Source organism: Myotis brandtii, unplaced genomic scaffold (assembly GCF_000412655.1).
Source record: "Myotis brandtii unplaced genomic scaffold, ASM41265v1 scaffold486, whole genome shotgun sequence".
In the NCBI taxonomy this organism is placed as follows: domain Eukaryota; kingdom Metazoa; phylum Chordata; class Mammalia; order Chiroptera; family Vespertilionidae; genus Myotis; species Myotis brandtii.
In genome coordinates this window covers 627,882-651,771 of record NW_005368569.1, presented here as the reverse complement: position 1 = coordinate 651,771, position 23,890 = coordinate 627,882, and the positions used below count along the sequence as shown (strand labels likewise).

Below are 23,890 nucleotides of genomic sequence, written 5' to 3'. Positions count from 1 at the left end.
CGCCGCTGCCGGGCGCGGGCGGGCTCGCGGGGGCCGGGGAGGGGGACGAAGTGACGTCCAGTAGTCGGTGGAGCTGTGTCGGGCGCAGGCATTCCCGGCGGAGGGTGCAGAGCAGGCAAAGGCGCAGAGGCCCCTTTCCTTCACTGGCCACATCTGATTCGCTCCATCAATGACCCGGAGCATCCGCTGACACTAGAGGAACTGAACGTAGTGGAGCAAGTGCGGGTTCAGGTGAGTCAGCCCAGCGAGCGTCCAAGGGGAGCTCCGGCTGGTTCAGGAGTCAAAGGTTCAACTGTTCACTAAGCGGCTGCCATTCTCTCAGCTCAGGGACTCCTCAGGGGATCGGGGCGGGGGGGGGGGTTGTGTCTATTTAATGGATGGGGAAACTGAGGCCCGTAGAAGTCAGGCGACTTGCTCCCAAGCCACAAAGTAAGAAGAGGAACGCTGGGCTGAAAGCGCCAAGACTGCTGACAGCCCACCCCCACCCAGGTGAGCGACCCCGAGAGCACAGTGGCGGTGGCCTTCACCCCCACCATTCCTCACTGCAGCATGGCTACCCTCATTGGCCTGTCCATCAAAGTCAAGCTCCTGCGATCTCTCCCCCAGCGTTTCAAAGTAAGTTGGCACTGCGTGCTGGGGATGGGGCGCAAGTGTAATTATCTGCTACTGAGAACACGAAGAGCAGAAACACGGACCTGGAAGGATCCCAGCTAACAAGAGATGAAACTGGGAGGGACAACAAGAATAAAGGCCCGAGCTGGAAAGTGCAAAAGAGTAGTGAGGAGTGGGGTCGGGAAGGGCAGTAGGGAGCTAAACATAGGTTTGGAGCAGGGACGGGGCACAGGTAGAATGCTTTGAAGTCAACAGCAGTTGGCCGGCCCTTTGGGGAGAAGGGGAGTGGCTCCGGGTGGATTTGGGGTATACTGGAAGGGCCAGAATTCAAAGGCATGATTAGGAGGTGGTGAATGGGGGAGAGAAAAGAAGGGATAGACAGGTGGTTGAGGGCTCAGGCTCTACCTGTCTCCCTCCCAGATGGACGTGCACATTACGCCAGGGACCCATGCCTCAGAGCATGCAGGTAAGTGAGGGGTTTTGAGGCATTGGCCCCGAAGCTTCCCCCTTGCCCTGGTGGTTTGTGGGTCAAGGGGGGTGCTGGGTGGGTGACTCCTCAGTGGAGGTGGCAGCCTAGACTGAAGCTGGACTGACTAGAGTCTCCTGTTCTTACTGTGTCTCTCCACCCCCCCCCCCCCCCGCATCCTCTCCCTCTCCTAACTGCCCAGGACCAGGGGGTGTCAGGCTTTATGGGAGGCAGACTTGAGCAGCGAGGTGGGAGGGGTCCCAGATGTGGGCTCAGGTGGTTGCGGTAGCCTGATTGAGGCGTGGGGTCCTGGGAAGGAGATAAGGGGTGGGGGGCTTTGTTGGTGGGGGTATATACACATATTACCACTCCCTCCTTCCCATCCAGTGAATAAGCAGCTTGCAGATAAGGAGCGGGTGGCAGCTGCCCTGGAGAACACCCACCTGCTGGAGGTTGTGAACCAGTGCCTGTCGGCCCGCTCCTGAGCCTGGCTTTTCGCCTCCAGCCTCACCCAGGGCTCATGACCTTGTCTTCTTGAATCACTGACAATAAGAAACTCACACTTTGCATTTTGTAATAAACCCTTAATTTATATTCATTTTCCTGTGTGCCTTCGCGTCTTTCATCTCGGTGGGGTTACTTGAGGTGTGGGAGGGTGGTCATAGTGAGTGCCTATACAGGGCAGGTCAATGAGATTGAGCTTATTTAAAAAATTTCTCTCGATGGTTTGATTAGGAATAGTTGCAAATATATAAAAAAAAAAATTGGGAAGAGCCCTAGCCGGTTTGGCTCAGTGGATAGAGCGTTGGCCTGCTGGCTGAAGGGTCCCCGGTTCGATTCTGATTAAGGGCACCTGCCTGGGTTTCGGGATTGATCCCCAGTAGGGGGCGTGCAGGAGGCAGCCAATCAATGATTCTCGCTCATCATTGATGTTTCGATCTCTCTCCCCCCCTCCCTCTCCCTCTCTCAAATCAATAAAAAGATATTTTTAAAAAATTGTGCCCTGGCCAGTTTGGCTCAGTGGATAGAACGTTGGCCTGCAGACTGGAGGGTCCCGGGTTCAATTCCGATCGGCTGCACATGCCCGGGTTGCGGGCTCAATCCCCAGTAGGGGGTTTGCAGGAGGCAGCAGATCAATGGTTCTCTCTCATCATTGATGTTTCTATCTCTCCCTCTCCCTTCCTCTCTGAAGTCAATTTAAAAAGTACTATTATCTGGCAAAAAATGAACAATTCCCTAACACCATTTAATATCCTGACATATGTGAATTTCTCATCATTCATAATTGTTTTGTAAATCAGGCTCCAGTCGAGTTTCATGTATTTGCATTTGGTTGTTATCTCTCTTCTTCCCAACCCCCATCTTTTTATCTTCCTTGACACTGACGTTTTTGAAAAGTCCAGGTGAGTTGTCCTGGAGAAGTACCACAGTTTGATTTGTTCCTTTGTCTGCTGTGTTTCCTGTAAACCAGAAGTTGAGTGAGTTCAGGTTTGAGTTAGGTGTGCCTGGCTGAGACTCAGAAGTGACTGTGGGCAGAGACCTCTAGAGACCTCAGCAGGGAGTCTGAGCATTTGGCAAATCTGTTCTCCAGGGCCGGCTGACAACACAGCCTGTCCTGATGGGAACTATACATATACTACCTAGTCGGGCAATTCTTGATCCAGGTTTCTGTAGCAGTTACTACTCTCTATTATCCCTATTTTGCAGGTGAGATGAGCTGCTAGAATAAGTAATTTACTCCCCAAGACCTCTAGGGAGTAAGGAGGAACTTAAGCAGTTTAGCAGGTACAGCTCAGCTGGCAGGGGGCGCTGTTGCCTGAATGGAAGGGCCTATGCCCACCCCCACCCCAATTCCAGGAGGGCGTGGCTTCCTCACCTAGAGACACAAGCTTAGAGATGTGAAGCCTCAGCACAGGTCGCCAGTTTCTTCACATGTCATGTGGGGATGGTCATGACAATCACTTGGGACTGGTCTGTGGAGATTTAAAATGTCTCTCTCTCTCTCTCTCTCTCTCTCTCTCTCACACACACACACACACACACACACACTTACACAGACGGAGAAGCTCAGTGTTCCAGAGAGGGAGGGGGACCAGCCAGGGTCCCTCAGGCCCCAGGGAGCCTTCCCAACCACCAGTACCTGGCTGTAAGCTTCACCACCCGTGTACACACTGACAGCCCTGATCTCTCAAAGGTGTCTGGTGTCTGTTCAGCCAGGTGTGGAAAGTCATAGGGGAGGCAGGTGTCACTGAGTCATTCCGCTGGCCCTCCTGGCAGCCAGGCCGTGGTGGGCAAAGGATATTAAGCTGATCATGTCACAGCAGTCACATCAGACAGTCCCCTTGTCAGTCTTGACTCATGTGTCTGGCCCCTGGCTGCCTGCATGGACACCATCTGTGAATCCTGGGCTAGTGCCCAGGGAACTTTCTGGAACCCAGGTGCTGTCTGAGGACATGGGTACCGGGTTGGGGGTTGGGGGGGTGTTTGAGGTTTTAGGTCTCTAAAGGCTTCTACCGGGTGTGTCTGGCTCTTCCGTTTCTGGCCTATGACTTCTCAGGCCTCAGTTACCATGTCTGCAAAATGGAAATGACAAATCATAGCGAAATGAGATTGACCCAGGACTAGATGACATGTAGAACATGCCCAGCTATGTGGACTTTTGCTTATTATCATGCCCACAGTACAAGGGTCTGAGGGCACACAGTAGGTACTTAGTAGAAGTCAGTGGAATGAATGAATGAATTGGACTTTAGACCAGAACAGAGGAACTGAGGTGTGGGGGCTGTTGTGTGAGGAGGGCTAAAGATACTGAAGCCTAGCTAAGTCCCCTTTGCAGCATTTTGCTACAGAAGGGAGGGAGAAGGATGTGGGGGTCCCACAGAGAAAAGGTGGGTACTGGGGGGCGAGGAGGAGGAGAGGGATCTGCCCCTATCCAGAGAAGATCACTGTTCTGGAGAGAACAGAGCAGAAGCAGGAAAGAAGAAACAGGACAGGGCCCACGGATTCACTCAACCTGCCCTGCTCAACCAAGCATGAAAAAGAAAGTGTTCCTATTGAGATACTACTATATGCCAGACACGTGCCAACTACTTTATTGATATAACAACCCCCTCCAAGACAATATCCCTATTCTACACAGGAGGAAACAGGCTCAGCCAAGATAAATGGGCAGAGTTGAAACAACTAGTGAGGGACAGAGCTGGGATTTGAAGGTCGGGTTGTTGAGAAAGCTGGGAGGATCAGGAGGTGAGAGTGGAAGTGTCTGAAGGTCATGTCCTGGTCTTGGTTCCTGGGGCTCCTGGCCATACCTAAGCTTGAAGTGAGTGTATGTCTGGCCTGTTGGGGAATGCCTGGGGCCTGAGTGGCCCAATGTGGATGCAGTTCCCTTGGCAATGAAGAAACACTGCTGAGGTCAAGAGCTCAGATTACCAGAGGGGAAACCCAGCCCTAATTCCTTGCATGGCTCCCTGCTGGGAAGGGCCACAGATACCACCCCCCCTCTTGCCCACCCTCTGCTGGACATGCAGAAGCTCTTTTCAGTGACATAGTCATGTGAGCGGTGGGTAGGAGGGGCCATAAGCAGCCCAGCCAGGATCCTGATGGGAAGTGGTTTGCTGGCCCTTGAGACTTGTGTCTGCTGACATGAGCCATGACCCACAGCTGCCTCTTCCCATTAGACTTGGCCCAAGAAGTTAGAGCCAGCATAGGCTTGTCCAGGCCTCCAAGACCCGTCAGGCCGTGTGAAGAACACAATTGGATGGGCCACCCTATAGTCCAGCCCTTGCTTGCTTTGGGGACCTCAAGAACGAGATGGGACTGCATGAACCCCCTAACACTTAGCCAGGCCCTCCTCACTCCAGGGCCCTTTCTGATGTTGCCAAGGAAACTGACGCAGCAGCTAAGAGAGCCCTACCGGGTCTCCATGACAACCTATAACAGCACACCAGGATCCATCATCTGTGATGTCACCTGAGCCCTGAATGGGTGTTTCCACTCCTGCCACACTTGTTACAACCAAACGTCAGTCTTATAGTAGGGCCCTGTCCCAAAGCACCTCACAGCCTGCCTGCCCCCAACCCTCACATACCCCAGATATATGAGTAAGGAGGACTAGCTCATGTCCAATTTATAGCTGGGTACCCAGAGACTGGGATGGAGGCAAGACCCAGGAACCTGGAGGGAGAGCCAGGACTAGAAACCAACCCTCCTCATTACATCTCCCCTCTGTGTCCCGGCGGCCACCCTAGGTCTGAAGAAGGGATGAGCTCTGGGCAGTGGTGGCACCAAGTGGTGCTAAGAGCTCCCCCCACTTCTCCCTGCATCGGTGCTCCTCCTGGATGGGTGTCTGAACCTCCAGGTCTTGCGTGTGTCCTGAACAAGCAGGTCCAGACTAGGAATAGGGCGAAGGAGGGAGACATTGGAGGCTCTTAAAGTGGCTGGATCCAGCCCTGATCCAGTTCCTGGTCCAGTTCCACCACTTTCTGCTCCTGCTGGCATCTGACACCTGCCTGCCAGGATTTCCCCTACTTTGGGCAACTACCAGCCCAGAAACAGAATGACCAGGGCGGGGGCCAGGGCCAGGTATTTTTAGCAGAGTTGCTGGCAGCTGTCTGGAGGGTGCTGGGGGTTGAGGTGGTACTGAGTTCATCCTTTCCCTGCTCTGGGCCTGTGTTCCTTCCCCAGGATTCAAGCTGAAACCTCTAGCTGCAAACACTGCCAGAGGGCCTCCCTTCCCTATCCCCTCCCCCAAGTAGCTCTCAGAGGCCCCCAGGGGTTTATGGGGTGACACTCACCCTCACCCTGAAGGGCAAACTCATCAGGCAGAAACTTCAACTTCCCATAGCAGGGAGGAGTGGGAAGAACTTGGTGTTGGGGCTAGAAGTCGGATTTAGGACCCCTAAATTCCAGCTCAGATACGGGATAGTGGGGAGTGGATGTCAATGGGCAGAGAAGGGTGAAGTCTGTCCAGTCTGTAAATGTTCTGCTTGCTTGGGCGACAGGCCAGGGCAGGGCAAGAGGGGGGTGGAGGGGGGTGGTGGTGGTGGTGAATTTACTTTTAAAGGGCCAGACCTAATTCTTCCCCAGAGAGGGGTTGGCACAGTTTGGTTGGTCCTTGCCCCCACCCATCACGGCACCCTCCCCGCTACACCTCCTCAGCACCATTCACATCCCCTCCCTACTTCTTCCCCCTTCCTTGCCTCCCCCATCACTCTCTCTCACACACACACGCACACACCACGCACCACACACACTCAGACCCGGGCTTTGTCTGCCAGTCTGCCCTGCTCCGCCCTGGCGGGTGGGGCGGGGTCTCGGTGGGTGTGAGGTCCTAGGAGGAGGGTGTGGGATCCCTCCTGGGGAGAGGGGGACAGACACGTCAGCCCCAGCCTCAGCGTGGACGGGGGCGAGCGCGGGGGCGGGCAGAGGCTTAAATAGGCTGCTCCCGAGCCCGGACCCAGTGCGGACCGAGAAGCACCGGCTGTGACAACATTGAGTGCGCAAGCCGGGGTCTGCGATCCGAGCGCGGGACCTTGTCCTGACCGTGTCTGTGCGCGAGCGAGGGGGTGAGTGTCCTGGCGGAACGCGGTGGGGGTGGTCGCAGCGTCAGGGCTGCTGATGGACAAGTCAGGAGGATGGGTCACCAGTCAGGGCGCAGGGACCTCCGCGCCCGGGATGGGACTCGGCAGGACGTCGGTTGCGAGCATCTGGCCGGACCCCGGGTCGGGCAGGCGCGCCGGGGTCCAGCCTCCCCCTCCATCGCCACCGTGGCTGACGAGGCCGTCCCGATTCTTCCCCAGACGGCGTCCGACGTGATGACTCTGAATGGCGGCGGCAGCGCAGCGGGTGGGAGCCGCGGCGGGTGCCGGGAGCGCGAGCGCCGTCGGGGCAGCACGCCCTGGGGCCCCGCGCCGCCGCTGCACCGCCGAAGCATGCCGGTGGACGAGCGCGACCTGCAGGCGGCGCTGGCTCCCAGTGCGCTGGCCACGGCCGGGGCGGGCACCCGGACCCAGGGCCCGAGGCTGGACTGGCCTGAGAGCTCCTCGGACTCGCTCAGCTCAGGGGGCAGTGACTCGGATGAGAGTGTTTACAAGGTGCTGCTGCTGGGGGCGCCCGGCGTGGGCAAGAGCGCTCTGGCGCGCATCTTCGGTGGTTTAGAGGACGGGCCTGAAGCAGAGGCCGCAGGTGAGGGGCTGGGGCTGTTCAAAGGAGGGGAGATCCCAGGGTTAGGACTCGGGGCTACAGGGCTGGGGACCTGGAATAAAAGTGGCAAATACCAAGGGATTTGAAGGTACTTTCAGAATCATGCCTCTACCTACCCATTTCACAGTTGGGGAAATTAAGGGAGAAGGGACCCTTGGTAGAAGAAATGCTGAGTGGAAGGCCCGGGGCACATATATGTCTACTCTAGGATCGGGCAGGACAGCCCTTCCTGCCAGATGGACAGGAACACAGTCAGAGGGAGTTTCTAGGAGAGGCGCCTTAGGTGACCGAGGCCCCCAGAGGATGTGACTAGCATTATTCTAACTCAGGCCACTGTGGTCAGAACCACCCAGGCAACGGGTGGGCAGGGAGCAGAGGAATTGCTAGCTTGGGGAAGGGGTGTCTAGGTGGGGGTCAGGCACAGCATGCCTTCCCTCTCCACCCCCCCCACTGCCCTCCCCCCACTTCTGTTGCCACATAACAGCCATCAGTGGACAGGAGGGTTGGGAGGGGGGCTCTGGGGAGAGTTGGGGTGTGTGGCCGGAATAGGAAACCTGGCACCTGGGGTTTGGGGGAGGCTTTTTGGCAGCCAGCAAATAACCTGACTACTTACTGGTTTCCTGTCTAGGGCACACGTATGATCGCTCCATCATGGTGGATGGAGAAGAGGCATCGCTCATGGTCTATGACATTTGGGAGCAGGTAGGATGCAGGCTGAGACCCAGGGCGGGGTGGGAGGGGTGAGCTGGGGGTAGGGGCCTGCTGGGAGCAACAGTTTGTAGCTGGGGCACGAGGACTGTTGGGTAGATGTGTGTGTGTATATCTTCTTTAGGATGGGGGCCACTGGCTACCTGGCCACTGCATGGCCATGGGGGATGCATACGTCATCGTCTATTCAGTGACGGACAAGGGCAGCTTCGAGAAGGCCTCAGAGCTGCGGGTCCAGTTGCGGCGGGCGCGGCAGACAGATGACGTGCCCATCATCCTAGTGGGCAACAAGAGCGACCTGGTGCGCTCCCGTGAGGTCTCCTTGGATGGTGAGCAGGGTGGGGGTCAGAAAGGGAGGGAGATCCTGGCTGGGCTGCGGTCCACTCAGGCTTGACTCAGCTTGAGTCCCCGGGGGAGCGTCAGTGGCTAAAAATGTTCAGGAAGAAAACTTGTGGGGGGAGAAGGAGAGAGCTGCTGTCCTCCCACAGGACTCCCCCAAACCTGAGAGTGCTGGGGACAGGACCAAATGCACTAGGAGAGGTGGCGGCTGCAGGGTCACCTCAGGGCCCTCCTCTCCTGTCCTCTGTGGCCCTGGCCTGACAGACGAGGAGTGAGGAGAGTGCCTGGAACCAGGCCAGGAGGTCAGAGCCTGGACCCAGGCCTGGGCCAGTCTTGAAGTAGGCTTGCCCCTGGGGAGGACCCTGCCCTCTTGGGCTGAGTATCCTCCTTTTCGGCCCCCAGAACTGAGCCCCTTAGAGGAACCTCGCAGTGACTTGGTTACATACCCACCATTCCACTGGTCATTCATCACGATATAAAACACTAAGCTATCCAACAAAGTTTTCATTCTCCTGTGTTGACGACTGCAGCACTTCCATTTACGTATCAGACTTCAAATTATTTCAATAGATGAGTCTCCTTTTGTGGGCCTTTCTGAGCTCCTTAAACTCATACACCCAGTTGGGTGACCAGCAATACCTGAGACACTCCATACAGGGTTGGGGTCTCGGTTTCTGAGGACCCAGGGCTCCACTGTCGCTTACCCATAGGTTCCTGAGTGGTAGCTGCCATGGGGTGGCCAGGGTTTGAGGGGCTCCTCACGCACCCACCCTTTGTTGACTGGTTTGTGCCTGTCCCCACCTACACCAGAGGGCCGGGCCTGTGCGGTGGTCTTTGACTGCAAGTTTATTGAGACCTCAGCTGCACTGCACCACAACGTCCAGGCGCTGTTCGAGGGCGTCGTGCGCCAGATACGCCTGCGCAGGGACAGCAAAGAGGCCAATGCACGTCGGCAAGCAGGTACCAGGCGGCGAGAGAGCCTTGGCAAGAAGGCGAAGCGCTTCCTGGGCCGCATCGTAGCACGCAACAGCCGCAAGATGGCCTTCCGTGCCAAGTCCAAGTCTTGCCACGATCTCTCGGTGCTCTAGGCCTCAAGGGCACTCCCTGTGTTGTGCAGATCATTGGACAGATTGGTGGGCTGGCCCAGACTCTGGTATCCCCCACCTCATGGTCATGGACAGACAGTGCTGCCCAGGGAGGTGGCTTCCACTGGCCGTCGAGGGCTGGGCCCAAAGAGGCGCTTGGGCAGGCCCATGTGTGTCCCAAGCAGCAGCCCGAGCCCAGCTCCTGGGACAGCTCTGTGTGTGGGGAGAGGACGCTGCCTCTCTCTCCACCTGGTGTGCATGCCCTGGAGGGTGGCTGTTCAGTGCGGTGGCTATTTGTTTACAGGCAGATTTTTGTAATAAAGATTATTTCCTGATAGTTGGAGGCTGTGGACTCTGTGTTTTCTCCTGGGAGGGGAGGGGCTGCAGGAACAGGCAGGCTTCCCGAAGTGTGTGGCCTTGACTATCCTAATGTTTGGGCCCAGATGTAGCCAGCTGCGTCAGAGGGGGCAGGTGTGATTGGGGCCTGCTTTGGGGTCCCAGCAGCAGGAGGAGACATGAATCCCTCCCAGGTGTTATCCAGATTCTTCACTAACCACTGGGGCCTGGCATTGCCCAGTTGGTTGAGGGTTCAATCACTCCACTGTGTGTAAGGGAAACCGAGGCTGCCCGAGGGACCTCACCCTGCCCCAAGTCTCATGGCCGAATAAGAACCCTGGGTTTGGCCCTCCAGCTGGTGTCTCTACCCTGCTCCCTCCACAGGGGCTGGAAATGCACTGGAGGGAGGGGTTGTGTGGCTGTGGGGACTTCAAGACTCCCTGGCTTGTTAAGGGTGAGGTGAGAAAGGCACATCCTATGAGCTTGACTCCTAATAGCTCCCCACCTCCTTGCTGAGGCTGGGTGACTGAGGGCCCTCACTGTTCCCTCCACTGTGAGTGGCCTGGCCAGAACGTCCCATGCTTATAGTATTGGCAGGAACAGGTCCCTGGAGCCCTCCCAGCCTGGAATGAGAGGCCTTGCATCTGTGTGGGAATGTGTGCATGATCACTGAGAGAAGCGTGCCTGTCCCCGCTCCCCCACCCCCCTCACACCCGGAATGGAGAGCCCTTATGGGCACAGGTGCCTGCAGTTATGTAGGTCTTTTCAGGAACAAGCGTCCCCATTCAGCAACGGCAGGTTGGGCACTAAAGTGCTTGCCCGAGGTCACACAGGTAGAAGTGGTTGAATGGGGACTGGCATATGGAATGGGGTGCGCTGGTTTCCAGAGCTTGGAGGCAGCCTGGGGCAAGGCTGGGTGTTTCTGAGAAGGTTCCAGGCCAGAGTCCATACATTCCTCCATTAGTTCAGCTTGTTCATTCCACTGGGAGCCCTCGCAGCCTGGTTAGAGCCCTGATCGCAGTTGTTCAACGGCAGGAGGAGGTCCGTGTATGGGACCTCTGTGACTAACCCACATGCCCCCCCAGGGCAACGTTAACCAGTTCAAAGTTTCTGCTGCTCTCCCCTCCCCCAACATACTTCAAGGCATGCGGAAGGTCTGGGTTTCTCAGGCAGGTAAAGGTCTCGAAGCCTGAAGGAGAATCCAGACCTTCCTGCTTCTGCCACTTATTGGCTGTGTGACCCTCGGCAAGCCGCTCAACCCCTCTGTGCCCCAGTGTGTGACATGGGGATGGTGTCCACTTCAGAATACAGAGAGTGGAATAATGAAGTCATGTGCTTAGAGCAGGCACATTGTAGGAGCTTAACACACGCAAGACCCCTCCACATCCCCACACTGCACTGCTCCAGGCTGGGGTGCCTGGGGTGACCCTGAGGCAGGCACACAGCTTGTGACAGGCAAGACTGAGTGCAGTTGAGGGGTCCTGGCCCAGCCCCCAGCCTGAGAGAAATTAACCAGATATACAGTGGGAAGGACTCGGGGGGAGACCATGGGAAGCTCTGAGGACAAGGAGAGATTAGAGACCTTATGACCTTTCCCACCCTCCCCGCCTTGTTCTGGACTCCCAGGCCGCAGAAGCTTCTCTTGGCTCTGCTTGGCTGCCTCCCTGGGGGAAGGGCCCCTGGACAGCCCTGCAATTCTCTCAAGGTCACCTGAGCTGGCTCGATCTTCTCTTTCCGCCTCAGAGGCACGCGACTGTCTGTTGTCTCAGCCCTTTCAGTGTCCAGGGACTAGTGTGAGCACTTAGGGAGCTTCAGGGGATCTCACAGGCCATTGTCCCCTCACCTATTGCCCCACTGGTGGGTGGTCTGGAGCCCTGAATGCCCAGTTCAGGTGGTGTCCTGCTCATCTCTCCTTCGCGTGCAGCCTCAGCTCCTGGTCTTAGTTCCACAAGACAGCGGGGAGCTGCTGAGGCTGGGCAAGGACCGTCACTGCTGGGTCCCTGCATGCTGCCCTGGAGGGGCTCTCAGTCTGATGGGAGAGACAGACAGTACAAATCTGGTGTCCTCTCTGCGTTGATAGAGATAGCACATGGCATGGGGTGGGGGTATTCTCAGAGGAGAAGCCTGAACAAACCTGGGAGCTCGGGGAAGGTTTCCTGGAGAAGGGAAGATGAGCTGAGTAACGACGCCTGAGCAGGTGCTCACCAGACAAATGAAGTGGTGGGAAGGGCATCCAAACAAAAGGAACAGAGTGGGCCAAGGTGGGGCTGCGGGAGGTGCATGAGGGAGAAGTGGGATCGAATCTGGAGCCATAGAAAAAGTAGTCGTCTCTCTGTTTCCATGGGAGATTGGTTCCAGGACGCCCCAAGATACCCAAACCCAGGGATGCTCAAGTCCTTCATATAAATGCTGCAGTATTCGCATATAACCTATGCACATCCTTCCGTATACTTTAAATCATCTCTATCGTATCTAGTATATTTTATAATCATCTGGTAATACCTACACTTATAATACCTAATACTTAAATCATCTTACAAAACCTAACACAATGTAAGTGCTATGTAAACAGTTGTTATGCTGTATTGTTTAGGGAATAATGAGAAGGAAAAAAGTCTGTACTTGTTTAGTAAGATGTAACCATCGTAGGCCTAACTACACATCAACAACATAATTTCTTTTTTGAATATGTTTGACCTATGGTTTGTGGAATCTGCGGATGGGAAACCCACAGACGGTACTGTCCAGGCCCAGAGGGCTAAGAAGTGCCCACTGGGCTGTGTAGGGGTGGGAGGAGTGCCAGGCCGAAGAGCTCCCCACCTCCTGGGGCTGGCAGTGGCGGATGCTGAGCAGCCCCCAGCTTTCCAAAGTCAATGAATAACCTGGGGGGCTGGGCAAGGCCAGGCCTGCTGCTGTGGGCCCAGTGGTGTTTTCCATTCCTGAGCGAGCGTGGCGGGACCGCCTACCTGCTCAAGTGTACGCCCTGCCTGCTCAAGTGTCTGCCCTTCCCTACTCCACCCAGCCAGGTCCAGCCTGCACTCCTTGGAGAAAAACCTGCTCACCTGGCAGCTGGACCAAGGGAGCCAGCTTTAGGCACCAGTAGGTGAAGGCCTGGGCGTTGAGGGTGGAGGGTGGGCAGGGCTGAGGTAGGGTTGGTGGTGGGGGAAGGAGAAACACTGCCTTGTCCCTCCGCCATCCGGGGAAGACCGGAGTGGTTGTCCACGCTCCGTGTGCCCAGCTCCGTGCTGAGTGCTGGAAAATGCCAAGATGAGGGCAGGGTTCCTCCCCTGAGGGGGCTCCGAGTGTGAAGGATGGCAGTGGAAGGAAGAGCAGTCCTGGAGACCCTGAACCAAGAGTCCTCTGTTCCAGGAGGAATTCTCCTTGTGGTTCATTAATCCTCTGTGACCTTGGTCAGGCCCTGTCCTTCAGGCCTTGCCTGCAACATGAGGCAACTGCTGTCATCAGGGTCTTTCCAAACTTGTGTGATTTTTCAGGGCTGCTCTGGGGGGGCTAAGGTGGGAAGGAGACAGAGGTCTGGAGATGGAAGACCCACGGAGATCCTTGTGGGGCAAGAGCCAACAAGCAGCAGGGTGGCTGGGCCTGGGGGCCTTGGTGGGCCTGACTGAGCGGCTGGACACTACCCTGCCAGCCATGGGGAGCCACCGGCCCTTCTAAGGGGAGGAAGAGGAGGCCAGTCTGTCGCGAGGTCCCTCTGTCTGTGTATTTGGAATAAGCTGAGGCAGGGGACAAGGGTGGTGGCAGTGTCCACGTGGGTGGGCTGGGGAGGGCAGCTTTGAGAGTTGATGGTACAGCATTGAAAGACAGGGGACAGGAGGAGGCCTGGCTGCCTGCCCCATAGTGATCCGGTAGGAGGAGGTTCACCTGAAGGAGGGACTGTTACAACCCATGGCGCTTGGAGAAGCCAAGGCCTTGGAGCTGAGTGGGGATGAGGAGAGGAATACTTTCTAGGGGGAAAGGGGTGGGAGAGGCCTCCTGCCCACCAATCTGGGCTGGATCCTCACTGCCATGTCCCTCAGGCCCGTCCTGACCATGGTCCCTGCCTGGCTGTGGCTGCTTTGCCTGTCCATCCCCCAGGTGAGCTGAGCCCTGCTCCCCTCCTTCAGATCCTGGCTTTGGGATAGGCACCCTTGCTCCCCACACCACCTGGACCCGTTACACCTACCATAGATGGTAGTAGTTGGGGGCAGGGGATCAGAGCTGGCTATCGGGGTCATGAGGGTGGATGCGCTCAGGTATGGCCAGGTCCAGGGAAGAGGCAGAAATTCCCCTCCCTGTTAGGTCCCCAGTGCCAGGGCAGGAAGATAGAGCCTGGTGACAAGGTGAGAATCCTCCCACAGGCTCTCTCCGAGGCCCAGCTTGCAGAGCTGCATGTGGAAGTCCCAGAAAACTATGGTGGAAAGTTCCCTTTGTACCTGACCAAGGTGAGCTTGACCAAGGTGTACCTGACCAAGGTGGGCTGCCCTCCCCAAATCCTGCTTGCTTCCCTGACCTCCAGCACTCTTTTTCCTTCTTGCTCTGGCTTACTTTTAAACCCTGCTCTCTGGAGAATATGCAATACAGCGTGTATGACTAGCAAGATTTTAATTCCAGAAGAAAGTAGATCTTTAAGTTAAAGAATGAAGTATTGGAAGAAGAGTTTCAGGCTTTAGAAAGAAGGGCAGGGAGTATTAGGGAGCATCAGGTACAGGACTGAATCTCAGTCCTGTTACTGGCTGTGTGACCTCTCCGAGCCTCAGTTTCCCCACCTATAAAATGGGGCCATCCCCCAGGCCTGGCCTCCACCCCTTTCACCTCTGTTCTCCCCCACCAGCTGCCACTACCCCGTGGGGAGACTGAGGGCCAGATTGTGCTGTTAGGAAACTCAGGTATGGCAGCTGAGAGTCCCTTTGCTGTGGATCCCGAGTCCGGCTTCCTGATGGTGACCAGAGCCCTGGACCGAGAGGAACAGCCAGAATACCAGCTACAGGTAGGGCTGGGTCAGGTGTAGGGGGCGGGGGGCAGCGAAAGCAGGGCGGGGCACTAACTACCCTCCCCTGCAGGTCACCCTGGAGACTGACGATGGACGTGTCTTGTGGGGCCCACAGCCTGTGCTTGTGCATGTGAAGGATGAAAACGATCAGGTGCCCCATTTCTCCCAGGCCATCTACAGCGTTCAGCTGAGCCAGGGCACCAGGCCTGGTGAGTGGTCAGGGAAGCCAGCTCACAGCAAGGTCAGGTGAGCATTGATGGGAGAGCAGAGAGTAAAGAGATGGCCAGAGGCAGCATACGAAAAGGGCAGCCATGGTCCAAGCCGACTTCTCCCATTTCTGTCCCATCCTGCACTCCTCTATCCCACTGAGGGTCCTCAGGTGAGTCCCATCCACATTGGCCTCGGTTTGCTCACCTGTGAAGTGGGGTAAAAAGCTGTGGCTGACCTTGAGTCCTGATGTGATGATGGATAGAGAAGGGAGGACCAGGAAAAGATAGGGAGGCGTGGGAGTCTCTCCCATCCTCCATATCCCTTATGGTTTGCCCTCTCCGTACATACCAGGCATTCCCTTCCTCTTCCTTGAGGCTTCGGATGAGGATGAACCAGGAACAGCCAACTCAGATCTCCGATTCCATATCCTGAACCAGGCCCCAGCTCAGCCTTTCCCAGACATGTTCCAGCTGGAGCCTCAGCTGGGGGCTCTGGCCCTCAGCCCTAAGGGTGAGCCTCAGCTGGGTGTGATGAGGAGGGAGATTTGGGGACAGCTGGGAAGGACGGGTTGGAGCTTGAGAAATAAAGGAGGAGGAAAGAACATTCTAGATAGAGAGTTTCAAGGCAAAAGGCCATGCTTGAACCATGTATGGGGGCAGGATCAGGCATGGAGAGTTAAGAAATGGTATGGAAGGAATGCCTCAGCCTTACGCTCTGGAGACCTGGGCCTGAGGGACAAAGATAAGAGAGACCTGAGGGGTTGTAGCCTAGGACATTGCTCGGAATGACAGCAAGAGAGACCTAGACCTTGGAGTTCAGACCAAAGGCATGGTCGGGGGATAGGAAGAAAAGCCAGTCATATGCCCACCCACCCGGCCACCCATTCACTCATCTACCACTCAACCACATATGCAGTTCGTTTATCCAAACATCCATCCAAACGAACTCATCCACACACCCAAATCCCCACCCATCTTACTGCTCCCCAAACTCCAATCCATTCACCCACCTAGTCAACCATCCATTCATCCAACTGGTCATCTACTCATCTACTCATTCACCCGTGTACTCTTCCCACCCCTGTCCTGGTGATCCACCCATCCAGGCCATCAATCTTTCATTGTGTGGATAGATATGGAAGTGACTTTGCAAAGTTCAGGTCCTGGTTGGATGCTCACAATAGTGCTGAAAGTCCTTCTCATCCCTTCGCCAAGAGAGTATCCTGAACATGTGCCATATGTTTGGCTTTGTGTTTGGTACCTTGCTGAGAAGGTGCCCTGAAGCCCTGCTCCCTAGCCCCCTCCTCAGCTGACCACCCTTTCTCTTCTAGGGAGCACCAGTCTAGACCAGGCTCTGGAGGGACCCTACCAGCTGTTGGTACAGGTGAAGGATATGGGTGACCAGGCCTCAGGTCACCAGGCCACAGCTACTGTAAATATCTCCATAGTAGAGAGCACCTGGATGCCCCTAGAGCCTATCCACCTGGCAGAAAATCTCAAAGTTCCATACCCACATCATATTTCCCAGGTGAGTAAATGGTCATCAGTGGCTGAAGTAGCCCCATGGATGGTGCAGCTGGACCCGAGTCTCATGGAGGTTTTGGGGGTGGGCCGGAGGCCCAGCTTGACCCCACATCCCCTCCTACCTGTGCTCTTCCCTCCACTATCCCCATCAGTTCTCATTGGAGGCCCTGGGGACCAGACCCACAGCCCTTCAACTGCTATCCTCTGGCAGGTGTGGCTCTGTGCTGTGATGTCCTGAGCTTGCCTCAGGCTTCCTCAGGGAGAACAGCTGTCACCCCCCTGCTGTGCCCTACTGCCCTGGGGATTGTCACTCAGGCCAGGAATGTCTCAGGCCTCCTCGAGGAATGCCCTTGGGTCAGGCACGGCCTGAGGGAAGAGAATCAAACAACCTGGTCATTCAGGCACTTTGGGCAGGGTCCAGGCTTGGACCAGTGCAAAGCCACCATGGGACTGCCACAACCACAAGTGCCCCAAGCAGAAGCGCCCTACCTGGATTCAGGAGTGACAGCCACTTGCCTGGGATCACACAGAAATTGGGTCACACAGGAATAGTTGGAAAGTAAGGGCTGACCCAGGCTGCTCCTGCCTCTCATCCTGGGGAGTCCTCATTCTGTGTCCCCCTCCCAGGTACACTGGAGTGGTGAGGATGTGCATTATCACCTGGAGAGCCAGCCCCCTGGACCCTTTGATGTGGATACAAAAGGGAAACTCTACGTGACCATGGAGCTGGACCGAGAATCCCAGGCTGAGGTGAGATGAGGTGAGGGGGGAAGCCAGGAGGGCAGGCTAAGGGGTGCTTGGTCATGGTCTGGTTGGCTTCTGGGGGTGTCACATCCCCCACAGGCACTGAGGCAGTGACAGAGCACCCTGGAGAGCCGGAGCTGGCCATCAGAAGGGAACCCAGACCCAGGCGAGGCGGGAGCCGCCCTTGGCTTTCCACTGAAGTCCCCCACTGCCCACTGCAGTACCTGCTCCAGGTGCGGGCTCAGAACACCCATGGAGAGGACTACACAGAACCTCTGAAGCTGCTGGTGGTGGTGATGGATGAGAATGACAACGCGCCTGCTTGCCCCACACGTGGCCCCCCAATCCGCATCCCTGAGCTCAGTCCCGCAGGTGGGATATAGGCCTTGTCAGGGGCTGGAGGAAGGGTGAAGTCTCTATGAACCATCCCATCATGCTCTTCTTTGGGATGGGGCCAGCCTTAATGACCTCCACAACACACACACACACACACACACACACACACACACACGAGCTCAGGTTCGGTCCAGCACAAAAGAGGAATGGGTGAAGGAAGGCCTCCAGGCTGGGCCCTGGTCCCACCCATGTGGGTGCTGTCTTTGCAGGCACCGAGGTGACTAGGCTGCTGGCAGAGGACATGGATGCCCCCGGCTCCCCCAATTCCCATGTTGTGTATCGGCTGCTGAGCCCTGAGCCTGAGGAGGGAACAGAGGGGAGAGCCTTCGAGCTGGACTCTGCCTCAGGCAGTGTGACACTGGGGGCTGTCCCCCTCCATGCCGGCCAGGACATCCCTCTTCAGGTACTAGCGGTTGACCTAGGAGGAGCAGAGGGAGGTAAGTGCTCAGGTAGTGACCCTGATGATGACCCAGGCTCCTGCCCCCTTTGTTCCTATCCCGGCCTCCCCAACATGCCCTCCCCTGCCTCAGGTCTCAGCAGCACGTGTGAGGTCACCGTCACCATCACGGACATCAATGACCATGCTCCAGAGTTCACCACTTCCCAGGTAAGCAGGAGCAGGGGAGGGGACCCCGGGGAGGCGCTGATGGGGGGCTCACGGCCCATCCAAATGTCTCCAGATTGAGCCCATCAGCCTCCCTGAGGACACAGAGCCTGGGACTCTGGTGGCCACACTCCTGGCTACCGATGGCGACCTTGAGCCCGCCTTCCGCCGCATGGACTTTGCCATTGAGGCAGGGGATGTGGACGGGGCCTTCGGCCTGAAATGGGAGCCCGATTCTGGTCATGTCCAGCTACTCCTTCTCAAGGTAAAGGGCTTGGGGTCGGGAAAGGGCACACACATACACAAATGCATGCATAAGTGAGCCACACCCCAGCCCACACAGTGACCCAGGCCCCACTGGTTCCAGAACCTCAGCTATGAGGCAGCTCCAAGTTACCAGCTGGTGGTGGTGGTGCGGAGCGAGGCAGAGCTGGTGGGGCCAGGCCCGGGCCCTGGAGCCACAGCCACAGTGACAGTGCTGGTGGAGAAGGTGGTGCCACCCCCCAAGTTGAACCAGGAGAGCTATGAGGCCAGCGTCCCAGTCAGCACCCCGGCCGGCTCCCTCCTGCTGACCATCCAGCCCTCAGACCCCATGAGCAGTCCCCTCAGGTGAGTCAGAAGCGCAGCCCCTTCCCTGGGCTGGACCCTCCCTGCTCCCCAGGGCCTCAGAGGCAACTCACATTACCTATGCAAAATTCCTCAGACCTGGCTAATGCCAAGGTTGTGACTCCTTGGGGAGGATCAGGGCAGCATGAGCTGGACAGGACACGAAGAGGGGTATTTGGAGCCCATGAGAGCTCAGACGGTGCCTCCTCATGCTGTTGGACTGGGCCTCCTCCATCATCATCGTCCAGTCTGCTGCCCAATCCTGGTCCCTTCATGGGGTAACCTGGGACTAGTGGAGTTGAGTTAAGCACCCCCAGGCTCTGAGAGTCCCTCTCCTACCAACAATATCTGTGGTTCAAGCCCTGCCCCCCAATAAGTCCCTGAAGCTGGAGAGAGAGACTAGGTACCCCAGGGAACTGCTGCCACCCCCAAGTCACAGAGAGGGTATGGAACTTGAACAGGTCACACGGCCCTGGAGGTCTCTGAGCAAGACCCCATATATGATAGTCACAGAGAGGGTATGGAACTTGAACAGGTCACACAGTCCTGCCTGGAGGTCTCTGAGCAAGACCCCGTATATGATCCCAGTGCCTCCCCACCCCCATCTTCTCTGGGCCTCAGGTTCTCCCTGGTCAATGACTCAGAGGGCTGGCTCTGCATCAAGGAGGTCTCCGGGGAGGTGCACACGGCCCGGCCCTTGCAGGGTGCCCGGCCCGGGGACATGTACACAGTGCTCGTGGAGGCCCAGGATGCAGGTATGGACAGGCAGTGGTGGGGCCTCTGGGAGGGATACAAGCCTCAGACAGACAGACGGATAGGCAGGACAGAACTGCCTCCCTGGGGCCCTTGCTGGCATATACTCTGCCCCACGCAGGAGGGAGGGGTGAGGGGCTGGGTCCAGTGTCCCTCTCTGAGAACGCTTGGCCTCCGCCTCCCTCTCATACCATCCTTTTGCTACCCCCCTAACCCTGTCCCTTATCCCCTGAGGGCTTCTCAGGCATATCGGCTTCAGACGCAGGCTGGGAGCAGAGGGTGAGGGGCTGGGCAGATGGAAGGAGGATGGGGCTCTCCTGGGGCAGGCGTGCCAAGAGATAAGCCTGAATGGGACCCTGAGGCCAGGTGAGGAGGACTCTGAGTGACGCTGTGGCAGGATGAAGAGCTGGTCCAGGGGCAGGTAAGTCAGGGAGGCCGGCGTTAGCTCTGTGCTGGGCTGCCCTGTGGTGCAGCACAGACCCAGCAGGAGTGGCTCCTCTCCAGCCAGGGCATCTCCACGTCGCTGGGCCCTGGCACCAGCAGTGGGACTGGCGGTTAGTGGGGCAGTGAGGACAAGCTTGGCTTCCAGAAAAGCACAAAAAGAAAGGCGTGGCCGCTGTTGGGATAGTGACTCGAGGGCAGTACATTGTGAGGAAGAGACCGGTGTGGGATGATGATGGGGATGGAGAGGAGGGGGTGGAATGGAGGGAGGGACTGTGGCAGGGGAATCAGCAGGGTGAGTCTGATGGGGACTCCGGACTCAACCCCACCGCCACAAGGCCCCGGGCCAGCTCGGCACTGCCTCCTCTGCAGGTGAGCCCACACTGAGGACCGCTGTGACCCTCGTGATCCACTTCCTGAAGGCCGCTTCTGCCTCGGCCCCAGCTCTGCCCCTGGTGCCCACCCAACACCTCTGCACCCCCCGCAAGAACCATGGTGTGGTTGTCAGCGGAGCCAGTGAGGACACTGACCTGGCTGATGGGCACGGTCCCTACCATTTTGCCCTTGGTCCCAACCCCACAGTGCAGCGGGACTGGCGCATCCAGGCTCTCAATGGTGTGTGGTGGGGAAGGGGGGACGCTGTGGCCCAGGCAGGGAGGGGGTGGCACTTGAAGTGAGATGCCCTTCCACTGTGGGGCTGGGGCGGGGCTTAGGGGGAGCAGCCCCCAGAGGGCCTGGGCAGGCTCGTGATTCTGATCACTGTTTATGGTTCCAACAGGTTCCCATGCCTACCTCACCTTGGCCCTGCACTGGGTGGAGCCACGTGAATACTCTGTCCCTGTAGTTGTCAGCCACAATAACCGGATGTGGCAGCTCCTGGTCCGAGGTGAGGCCAGGGCTCTGGTGAAGCCTGCAATTCCGGAGGGAACTACCGAATGCAGGGGGAGAGGCTGGGTACACGTGTTTGCAGGCTCACCTGGGCAGCATATACCTGGGCACACCTGCACATCTGTGGCTGGGCATACAGACTCCTGCATGCAGGCACACGCACAGAGGAGCATGCATGCTCCCCACACACGAATACATACATGTCCACAAAAACACACATACCAGCCAGCTGGGCCAGGTTGGGAGCTCCAAACAGCTGGGGAGACCCTACTACCACCACTTTTAACTCTCCTCCCTTGCCTCCCCCCAGTGATCGTGTGCCGATGCAATGCGGAGGGGCAGTGCATGCGCAAGGTGGGCCGCATGAAGGGCATGCCCACGAAGCTGTCGGCAGTGGGCATCCTCGGGGGCACCCTGTTAGCAATAGGTAATGGGGGGGCTGGGCTCCTGCAGGGAGGAGGGTGATGGATGATCAAAGCCACTGCCTCCGGATAAACAGTGTCTGTGTCCCCCTGGTGCTCTGCGTGCTGGAGAAATCCCCCCAACTCTCCTAGTCATTATGCTTTTGCCTCCTGTTATCACCTCACCACTGTCGTCATGGATAACAGCATTTACTGCTACACTATTACACAGTGACTGTGTGTCAGGCCCTTTGCCAAGCATAGCATTGTCACATTGAATCATTCCCACGACCCTGTGAGCAGATCCTGGCATCTCCCCATTTTCCAGATAAAGTCCCTGATGCTCAGAGAGGTTAAGTAGGTCGTCCAAGGTTACACAGCCAGGGTGTGGCAGAGCCCTGGTCTTTCTAGCTTAATTCCTTCAGTTCAAGCCTCTCTCTCCATCCTCTTTTTTTTCTTTAGCCCCCCTAAATTTTTTCCTGGCTGGTTTTCTTGGCTGGTAGCACAATGCTACACTACAATGTGTCTTTATTTAAAAAAAATTTTTTTAATTGATTTTAGAGAGGAAGGGAGAGGGAGAGAGAGAGATAATAAGATTAATGATGAAAGAGAATCATTGATCGGCTGCCTCCTGCACACCCCCTACTGGGGATCTAGCACCCAACCCGGGCATGTGCCCTTGACCAGAATCGAACCTGGGACCCTTCAGTCCGCAGGCTGACGCTCTATCCACTGAGCCAAACCAGCCAGGGCTACAATGTGCTTTTCTCTCAGAGGTCCATGGGAACAACTCATTGGCCTTCAGATGACTCCCACCCAAACTGTTCCGAAGAGAAAGGGACCTTGGAGGTGGGGAGTTCTGGGTGGCCTCTGGAGGCCTGGCCTGGTGAGAGCCGAGCAGGCCGAGCAAGTCAGGCTTCCTCAGGCACCAGGACCACAGGGTCATGCCAGCCCAGCCGCAGGGATGCTGGCTGGGAAATGCTGGTCCTCGTTAAACCAATACTAATAGCAGGGAGTCCCTAGTGATGGACAAGTCCCATGGCCCCTCCTGAAGGCTGATCCATCCCGCTTGGGCCCCTCAGGCATCTTCCTCGTCCTCATCTTCACCCACTTGAGCCTGGCGAGGAAGAAGGACCCGGATCAGCCAGCGGACAGTGTGCCCCTGAAGGCGGCGGTCTGAACGGTCCAGGCAGTCCCAGCTGGGAGGTTGGCCTCTGACTCCATCTGGATCTACTGGGAGAGGGCCCAGCACTGCAGCTCCACGGGGCCAGGTCAGAGCAGGAGCCCTTCACCTGCCCTGGGGTGAAGGCAACATCGCCAGACGTGTCTGTACACTGACTTTGTGGGCTGCCCGTGGGAGCGCTCCGAATGGCGGTATGTTTGTCCAATAATAAAGCCTCAGAGAACTGGGCATGGGCCCTAGTTCTCTGGACATGGGAGAGGGCCCAGCACTGCAGCTCCACGGGGCCAGGTCAGAGCAGGAGCCCTTCACCTGCCCTGGGGTGAAGGCAACATCGCCAGACGTGTCTGTACACTGACTTTGTGGGCTGCCCGTGGGAGCGCTCCGAATGGCGGTATGTTTGTCCAATAATAAAGCCTCAGAGAATTGGGCATGAGCCCTAGTTCTCTGGACACATGTGTCCAGGTGTCTGTGTGTGTGTGTGTTACCTGTGTCCACCTGCCCCATATCCTGCTGTTCAGAAAGGGTCTGGGGGCTCCCTCTTGGGAAAGTCACAGCGGTGAGATCTTGAAAAGGTGGGTCATTTTCACGGGCATTCAGAGACCACTGGCTGCAGACCCTGGATGGATCAATTCCATCCTGGCGATGGTTGGGAAGGGAGTCCTTGCGAGTATCATTTCTGGGTCTTCCTGGATACCATCTTTGCTACAAGGGGGCACCGTGTAAATCCATGTCTTGTGCTCATGTGCAAGCACACTTGTGTTCCTATGCATGTGTCACCTGCACACAGCGCTGGGTAGAGCTCTCTCAATCTCAGGAGGGGTCTGGGTAGGAATCGTGAAGGCCCCATGGGGCTAGAACAGGACAGGTGAGGGTCGGGATGGGTTCCTCTGCCCGAGCATTGACCCCAGGGCACCTTTGTGCTTCACACACAGGCTGGTCAGGCCACAGGGATTCTGCAGAAAGTCAGAGAAGGGGAACCCCTCAGATGGACACCGGGGGTGGGATAGAAACCCTTACATCAGCTCTGCCCCGGGTGAACCCTATCCCCGGGTCCAAGATGAAGCCATGGCCTTGGTGCCCTGCTGAGCCCTGACCACACCTCCAGACTGACCTCTAATCCCTGACCCTTGACTGACCCCAGATACATGCTGCTTCCCCACCCCTCCATCCCAATGGTCTCTAGGGAGTCAGAGTAGGACTTGTTGTCCTAGGCACCCTGAGCCGATGATGGTAAATCACGGGGAAGGGAGAAAAACAACCCCAGTGGGGCCCAGGCCCTATTTTTAGGAGATAATCTCTACTCCTGGCAGATTCTGTAGGATGGGGGCCAAGAGAGATGGGGCAGGCATTTTGGCTGGCCTGGGGGAGCCTGGGAGACTCAGCCAGGATCCCCAGTCCAGGGAT

The 23,890-nt window shown here is 57.0% G+C and overlaps 3 protein-coding genes and 1 long non-coding RNA gene across 6 annotated transcripts; 3 read left to right on the top strand and 1 right to left on the bottom strand.

Moving 5' to 3' along the window:
• Positions 1 to 54: 54 nt before the first annotated feature.
• FAM96B (family with sequence similarity 96, member B) lies at positions 55 to 1,676 on the top strand (the record flags this gene model as incomplete). Its single annotated transcript, XM_014547796.1, has 4 exons — positions 55 to 231; positions 490 to 615; positions 1,033 to 1,078; positions 1,466 to 1,676. Coding segments are annotated over 4 exons (447 nt in total), but the record flags the coding sequence as incomplete, so codon positions are not given.
• Positions 1,677 to 2,230: 554 nt separating this feature from the next.
• LOC102245450 lies at positions 2,231 to 6,171 on the bottom strand. The gene is made up of 3 exons (XR_314191.2): positions 5,872 to 6,171; positions 2,955 to 3,051; positions 2,231 to 2,538 (listed from the first exon to the last, which is right to left on the bottom strand). It is a non-coding gene; the product is annotated as an uncharacterized LOC102245450 (long non-coding RNA).
• A 225-nt stretch (positions 6,172 to 6,396) lies between these two features.
• On the top strand, positions 6,397 to 9,748 carry RRAD (Ras-related associated with diabetes). The gene is made up of 5 exons (XM_005876359.2): positions 6,397 to 6,642; positions 6,877 to 7,261; positions 7,908 to 7,981; positions 8,112 to 8,316; positions 9,137 to 9,748. Exons 2-5 carry the CDS (start codon positions 6,892 to 6,894, stop codon positions 9,412 to 9,414), a joined length of 927 nt encoding a protein of 308 aa, XP_005876421.1. The 5' UTR covers positions 6,397 to 6,642; positions 6,877 to 6,891; the 3' UTR covers positions 9,415 to 9,748.
• Positions 9,749 to 12,666: 2,918 nt separating this feature from the next.
• Positions 12,667 to 22,943, top strand: CDH16 (cadherin 16, KSP-cadherin). Of its 3 annotated transcripts, XR_001364091.1 has the most exons (19): positions 12,667 to 12,850; positions 13,785 to 13,842; positions 14,106 to 14,189; positions 14,579 to 14,734; positions 14,808 to 14,946; positions 15,299 to 15,457; positions 16,278 to 16,474; positions 17,098 to 17,220; positions 17,436 to 17,586; positions 17,820 to 18,047; positions 18,141 to 18,217; positions 18,291 to 18,479; positions 18,582 to 18,823; positions 19,442 to 19,575; positions 20,387 to 20,629; positions 20,793 to 20,900; positions 21,213 to 21,329; positions 22,386 to 22,574; positions 22,775 to 22,943. XR_001364091.1 is itself a non-coding variant. In XM_005876357.2 (18 exons), the coding sequence occupies exons 2-18, from the start codon at positions 13,798 to 13,800 to the stop codon at positions 22,481 to 22,483; spliced, it is 2,490 nt and encodes an 829-aa protein (XP_005876419.2). In that variant the 5' UTR covers positions 12,667 to 12,850; positions 13,785 to 13,797; the 3' UTR covers positions 22,484 to 22,738. The 3 variants fall into 3 exon arrangements, 2 of the variants coding, with proteins under 2 accessions (XP_005876419.2, XP_005876420.1); XM_005876357.2 differs by lacking the exon at positions 22,775 to 22,943 and having other exon boundaries at positions 22,386 to 22,738; XM_005876358.2 differs by lacking the exon at positions 22,775 to 22,943 and having other exon boundaries at positions 12,775 to 12,846; positions 22,386 to 22,738.
• Positions 22,944 to 23,890: the final 947 nt, after the last annotated feature.